The sequence below is a fragment of the Sinocyclocheilus rhinocerous genome, unplaced genomic scaffold, assembly GCF_001515625.1.
Source record: "Sinocyclocheilus rhinocerous isolate Xijiao unplaced genomic scaffold, SAMN03320098_v1.1 scaffold311, whole genome shotgun sequence".
NCBI classification, from domain to species: Eukaryota; Metazoa; Chordata; class Actinopteri; order Cypriniformes; family Cyprinidae; genus Sinocyclocheilus; species Sinocyclocheilus rhinocerous.
The window spans coordinates 191381-198813 of NW_015623669.1; the positions used below are offsets into that span (position 1 = coordinate 191381).

Here is a 7433-nt window from a genome sequence, read left to right on the forward strand (position 1 = left end):
TACTCTACGATTAGCTCAGTGAATAATAAAAAAAAAAAACAGATCCAGCTAGAACAAGCGGAGTGATACAAAATTGTGAAAGGGCGTTCCTGTAGCGATACCAGTACAATATCTCACGGTTCTCAACCAATCAGATTTGAGAACCAGAACGAACTGTTGTATAAAACGATATATCGGTTGGGCTCTAATTTGTGATGCAACTAACGCTGGTACTGTAGGTCACAGGACAATGACAAGATGAATTACATTCATACTACACACATTCACACTATATAGAACAGACTTTTTTAAACAGTCGCAAAGTAATTGCTTATTTTAAAGAAGTACCTATTAGAGAGTATGTGCTTTCGGACGCAGCCAGTTTAGCTACTACTACCGCACAAAATGAGATGACAGATGAAACAGAGGAGATGACAGATGAAAGCGAGACACACGACCCACAGCTAGCCAGTTTTTTGGATTCCAAAACAAAATAAATTTAATGATGAATTTGCTAACATTCTTTGGGTGTACTGTCCCTTTAAGAGTTTGCATGCTGTGTAAATCTATCTGCTGTTGTTGTGAAATGCAGCATTTTTCATGTAAGCTGTGGTTGTATTCTTTGTTTTTCAGGTTGGATCAAAGACAGACTGTGTTATGTGTTTGGGACCCATGGTTCCTGATGGTTACGGTATCTGCTACAACCCCATGGATGACCATATCAACTTCGCTGTGACCGCCTTCAATAGCTGCGAGGAAACAAACGCCACAAAACTGTCACAGTTTCTAGAGGACTCGCTTCTGGACATGAAGACTCTTCTGGAGCAGGTGTCTAAGACCCAGTGAATGACGAAGCCCTGAAACTCACAGAAGCCCTGAAACCCTTTCAGGAGGCTTTTTACTACTTTCAGTGTCATTAACCTGACATTGGCTCATATTGGTTTTCCATATCTTTAAGGTCACATGTTTGATTTTTTTCATTATGCAGAGACTATAAGTAACTAAGAACACCATTCTTAGGTTGATTTCCTTGAAAAGTATAAACATTGTGACTATGTGGGGCTTTTAAACATTATTTGTTTGTTTGAGCAACCTGACCAGTCTGACACAGCGACGTTGACTCAGAAGTGTGGGTTTGGGGCTGTTTGTCTAAACACTAGAAGTCAGGAAACCGGTTTGAAAACAGTCATTATTTTCACAGGGTATATAGTGGCATAGAAATTACACACTTCACCTTCCAGGGAAGTGACTATGGACTTAGAGGCTACTACAGACATAAACAGGGACAGCCAGAAACACAAACTCCTTCTGTTTTATTTCAGTTTCAACTGTAGAAATTGTAAGTGTGAGAAAGCTCTTGATATTATCCAGTGCCATATGTTAAACCCAGAGTATACTTCAGTTTTTTACGTATGCGCTAGGGTACGTGTACAGTTGGTGTGACATCGATTTTGGCTTCAGTACATATCGATCATACTGTACAAGTGCAGTCTTTTTTTTTTTTGACAGAACAAAAAATCCACATATAAACACATTACATACAGACACAGACATTATCATTTTATGTTATATTTATGTTTGTTTTATTGATTTACTGTGTTTTTAACTTGTTTGTATTGTTGCATTGTGGGACGAGAAACTAGAGGAAAACCATTTCACTACATTGCATCACATTTATATGTACAGTATGTGACAAATAAAGAATCCTAACTAACTCAAAAATGACAAGTAACTGCTGAAGAAGGCAAAAACCATATATGCCCACATTAATGAGCGCTTATGTGAGGGGATTAAAACATACCCGCAACTCTAGTTTAAACCATTTTTTATAACTGTTGGAAAGAAAAAGCGCAGACACTGGAAGAGGATGAATGTTTCCAGTGCACATGTGCATGTGTTTCCAGTGTCGAGCGCCTGTGTTTGCACATGCTATCAAATGGAGTACACTTTAAAAGTCTGTCCGTTCGACTGTGCACATACACAAATGTACACGTAAAAACGAAGTATACTTATAAAAGTTCCACGGTAGTTTCACAAATGGTAAGTAGGACTGTTATGCTAAATTTAGAGCCATAGGGACTTTTTCTAAATCACTTAAATATAAAAAAAGAAAAAAAAAAGATTGTTTATTTTGTGCTGATAGATTAGCAGTAGGTTTGACACACATTATTGTCAGTTCACATAGATTAACTCATTACAATAAATATACAGAAGCACTTATATAAACAGTAAATTGTCTGATTTTTGTTTTTAAATGATATTAAAAACTGACCTGATTATATCTTTGATATAAAGTTAATAAATCCTATCATCTGTTCTGAATCAGTTGTGCTAAACTGGCTAAATTATAACGAGGATGATTTTTAAATGCTCCAAGGCTCTTTATGGACCAGAAGCTCTCTTACAGACTACACTGGTTGTTCTTCAGAAGGGTTAATGTATGAATACTCGGCCCTGAACATGCCCTTGATTTGCTGGTACTCCCCATGGAATTCCACTTCAGCCCTGCTTCCCGAGGAGCTCCACAGGAAGAGCCGAGTTCCTCTGAAGATGGTCGTCTTTAAGGCATCCACATCCCGAATCTGGGTAAGCGACGAAAACATCACACAGCATAAACATGTTTATGGTCAACCCATGGGGCATCATTTACATCCACACTGTGTACCAAATTTAGTGCTTGTACAACTACTTCTTTTTATTGGACGCCAGCTCAATGTCTATCTGACTCCCAAAACAGTCCTTTTAATGTTTTGTAAACGCAAACCGCTTGAGTTTCATTTAGTTCATTTCAAACCCTTATAGAGTCTACAGACAGCATGATTACATCTCTTCCTTTATCAGACAAATGAATATGCTTATACACTACCGTACAAAGGTTTTGGGTCTTAAAGATTTTTGAAAGAAGTCTACCGATTCTCACCAAGGCTGCTGTTGCTTGATCAAAAAACAGTAATATTGTGAAACATCATTACAATTTAAAATAACTGTTTTCTATATATTTTAAAATGTAAAAGTGTCTTCAGTGTCACACGATCCCTCAGAAATCACTCTAATATGCTGATTTGCTGCTCAAGACATTTCTTACTAAAAACAGATGTTGCTTAATATTTTTGTGGAAAATGATACTTTTTTTAAGGATTGGAAAATCAAAAGAACAGAATTTATTTTAAATAGAAATATTTCATAACATTATAAACGTATTTACACTTTGGATCAATTTAATGCATCCTTGCTGAAAAAAAAAAAAGTTTATTTCAAAAAACGTCATCTTACTGGCCTCAAACTTTTGAATGATAGTGTTTAGATAAAGGATTGATGAACAGCGACTTACCAGTATGTATGTGGAGTTTGTATCGGTGTTGTTGAGCACAGAAAGCGCTCTGATCTGAATCCTGAAAGCAGGTGGAGCATCGATGAACACGCGACAGCTCTGAGTGTTAGAGGTGGAGGTGGCTGCGCTCTTGATCGGATTCTCAATGAGCCCAGACGGAGAGAACAGCTGAACGTCACACTCTTGGAGGAAGATACATGCTGTGTTACATCCTTTCAGATTATTTCACTTTGCCTAACTGCACCCTATAATGAAAATTCTGTCATCATTTGTTCACCTTATGTCTTTCTTTGTTCTGTGGAACAACTTGTGTTGTATGTAAAGGAGCAAAAACAGCAATATTGCGAAATATTATTACCATTTAAAATAACTGATTTCTATTTTAATATATTTTCAAATGTAATTTATTCCTGTGATGCAAAGCTGAATTTTCAGCATCATTACTCCAGTCTTCAGTGTCACATAATCCTTCAGAAATCATTCTAATATGCTGCTCAAGAAACATTTATTATTATCAATGTTATAAACAGTTGTTCTTACATTTTTAATGTCACTTGTAATCAGTTAAATTAGTCCTTGCTGAATGAAAGTATTACTTACTTGAAAAAAAATAAAATAAATTGTACTAACCTCAAACTTTTGAACATTACGGGGTCAGTAAATGATGACAGAATTTTCAGATTTTTGGATGAATTATCCCTTTACAATTACATTTGATGAATAAATATACATATTTCGTCAAGTATTAATTAAAAAGAATTGAGTTTAATGCCGTGTTTGTAATAACACACCTCCATGGTGGCTTTTTTTGTTCTTTATGCTCTGATAAAATAGCAGCACTCCATTGCCGGGGGTCAGGCGGCTCTGGCGCACCAGTAGGACATTTGATCGTGATTTCAGCATTTTACTGGTCATCCTCTCACAGAGACGCATCAGGATGAGTCTGTCATACAGGGCGATATTCTCCTCTGAAGATTACAGACAAACATACACACAGTTCACATACTAGTACTGCATCAGATTCCCGTCTGTAAGAAATGTAAGCTCAGCACTTACTCTGCCGGCAGTTAAGAGTGCTGGATATGATTTTGATCTGAATAACCTCATCAAGAGGTCGGCCAATTGCAAATATACACCTGGCCTGAGTGACGTTGCGCAGATCGATAGTTCCTGAGTCTTGAAGCAGGAGTTGCCCACAGAAACCTGAAACCAGAGTAGATGGCTTATTCCTCACAGCTTTTTTCCATTTATCCCTCCATTCATCCATCTATTCATATAACAATCCCAAAAATACTACATTTATAGAAATTATAAATTATATTAACTAACCTGCCAAACAGGAAGTAATTATATATAATATGAATATTAAGTTGTAATTCTGTATATATAAATCTAAATCTGAATATATAGTTTAAATCATAAATATGTAAATGTAAAACTTGAATACATAGTTATAAGTCTGAATTTATAAATCCTGAATTTATTCACGTAAATCATGAATATATAGTTATAAACCCTGATAATATATTGAAACATTTTGTGAACCCAATCATATTTAGAGTTCTAACTACATATTCAGATTTACATATATATTGAGAGACAAAATGTATATATTCAGAGTTTTAACCTGGGTTAACATAGTTAACTAAGGATGAAACCATAAAAAACAAAAATGAAATAAAAATAAATGTGTTACTTGAAATAAAATAACTGGAAAAAAAAACACTGGTTCTAAATGTATCAGATTTGTATCTATATATTTAAAATTATATATTTGAATTTATAAATATATTTTTACATTTCATATAATTATTTTCAGTTTGGCCCTTCATAATAATAATAATAATATCTTTATGCCCATTTACAAAGTAAACTTATAAATATATATAAAAAAATCTATTATTATGTTGACATTCTTTTACAATTAACACCAATATTCCAGATTTAAGGAATTTCAAAATAAAAACGCTACAAAATAGAATATGCCCCATTTAGATACTGCAAAGGTACCACCTAACTGGTCTGTGGTGGTTCTGTTGTTGTGCTCATGGTGCTTCTCATCACGTCTGCTGTAGGCACGATGGCTGAGAAACTCTTCCTCATCGTCATCATTCTGACAGCTGGAGCAGGAGCTGGAGCTGGAGCTGGTGTGGTTCTCCATGTCCCCTCTCCTCTCCGGGCCTCTGACTGCATGTGAGTGCTGTTGGGCTCTGGTGTGGAGGTCTGAGCTAAGGAACAGTCAGGGCTATAGCAGGCCTGGATGGTGATGGGTTTTGGCAAGTGGAGGCAAAGAAAGGGACTGACAGGAAGAGGGCTGGATGGGCCCATGCAGGACACGGTCCGAGACTGGATCCCATCACCACATGACACTGAGCACTACAGTAGAGAACAGAGAGACAATGAGGAATGGAGAAGCACTGACTTTTTTCTCTGTATTATCCAAACTGGGACTCGAGGTTGTTTGGGATAACAGCTGTGTTGTTAGCATGTGTAGTCTGGATCATGGATGTGTTGACACACTACCTCACTCCATTCATGCACGTCCCAGTTGAAGGAACAGACTTGTGTGAAGCATGGTGCAGTGACGGGAGGCTTGTTTCCTGGGTCACACCGGCCCTCCTCCACGACCCTCTCTATTCCTCCTTCATACTGAACACATCGCACACTCCTCACAGCTACACCCATCCCGCATGACACCGAACAGTCACCCTGCTCTCCCGCCTGCCACCTACACAATCATTACATCAGTTAAAACACCCTTACTCTAATAATATAATATAATATATATAAAATATAATATAATATAATAATTCATACAATATAATTTAATATTATACAATACAATTAATATAAATCAATTGGTTTTGGTTCAAGACAATCGGTATTAAGTGGTACTGGACATTAAGTGGTATTATCGATTAAAAAAAACATTTTCATTCCTTGAAATAAAATTAAAATTATTTTGAGATTACTGTATGCATGATTATAGTTGTGTAGATTATGGTTAGTTGCACTTTATTATTTGCATATAGCACTGATTCTTCACCTGCTCTCTGTGAATCAATCAGGGGTAGTTTCCCAAAATCAACTACTGTCGCAAGTTCTCCATTACCAATAGAGTTCAATGGAACTAATGACCATAGTCAGCTAACGATGCTTTTGGGAAATGCACCCCAGAACAGGACATTTTTGTTATTTTTCAGCTTATTAAAACATGCAAAAAACATTACAAATTATTCCAAGTGTAACAGTGAGTAATTGTGAGTAAAATGTGTGCAACATTATAACTTATTCTGAACTAAGATGGAATTAAGATATTCAGGATAGAAGGCTGAAATGTGTTCAGAAATGTTTGACAGCTTTACCTGGTAGGACAGGCTTCAGTATTACACTCCACCACCTCTGAAGGTCTGGCCACAGACTGACAAGCAGATTCTCCCACCACCAGATCCGTGTTTCCGTCTCCTCCCTGCACCATCTGGGAACAGTACAGGACTCTCTTTGCTACACCACCTCCACAAGACACACTGCACGGGCCCTGCATGTAGCGCCACCTGATAAAGAAGACACCATGCTCATCACGTGTAAATCTATAGAAGTATGTCTAGAAACCGAAAGTAGAGTTTAAGCAATGCTTACGTAGCAGGACATATTGATAGGCTGCAGGGCTGGGCGTACATCTCTGGTTTATTGGTATGATCACAAAGGAACTCTGGGACTTCTAGACGTGATTGGTGATCCACACAGGAGAACCAAACCTGCTGAGATCCTGCGTAAGCATGCAAAATTATGCACAGAGTCACAAATGAGTGTTGGCCATAATTTCAGCATTTCGCACTTACCATTCCCACAGGTCTTTGAGCACTGGCCAATCACAGGATTATGTGGGTGTCTGTACGGATCAGCTGGGTATTGAGAAGACATTTTTGAACAGATCACAAATAGACCTTATGTGTCAGAGAAACAAGTTTTTCTCTGAACTTCTGTTTTTGTGGTAGCTCTGTAGCATCACCATTAAAGAGTAATTAGCTGGTGAAGTGGATTTACTTATTGTAGAGTTAACGAAGTTATCACGTGCATTCAAATGTTCAAAGCGGATGTCATAACACATTAGTAGACCAGG

General features: G+C 37.2%; 2 protein-coding genes across 2 annotated transcripts in view; one reads left to right on the forward strand and one right to left on the reverse strand.

Annotated features, from left to right (window-relative positions):
- The window catches only part of LOC107722731 (carnitine O-acetyltransferase), a 17440-nt gene extending 15744 nt beyond the window's left edge, over positions 1-1696 (forward strand). Inside the window, exon 14 of the mRNA XM_016531232.1 lies at positions 613-1696. Coding sequence (XP_016386718.1) covers positions 613-825 — 213 coding nt within the window. The 3' untranslated portion in view covers positions 826-1696. The remainder of the gene's footprint in view (positions 1-612) is intronic.
- Positions 1697-1795: 99 nt separating this feature from the next.
- Positions 1796-7433, reverse strand: part of LOC107725310 (A disintegrin and metalloproteinase with thrombospondin motifs 13-like) — a 20451-nt gene continuing 14813 nt past the window's right edge. Inside the window, 8 exon segments of the mRNA XM_016534568.1 lie at positions 1796-2561; positions 3311-3492; positions 4102-4278; positions 4367-4513; positions 5329-5686; positions 5834-6038; positions 6676-6864; positions 6950-7083. Coding sequence (XP_016390054.1) covers positions 2388-2561; positions 3311-3492; positions 4102-4278; positions 4367-4513; positions 5329-5686; positions 5834-6038; positions 6676-6864; positions 6950-7083 — 1566 coding nt within the window. The 3' untranslated portion in view covers positions 1796-2387.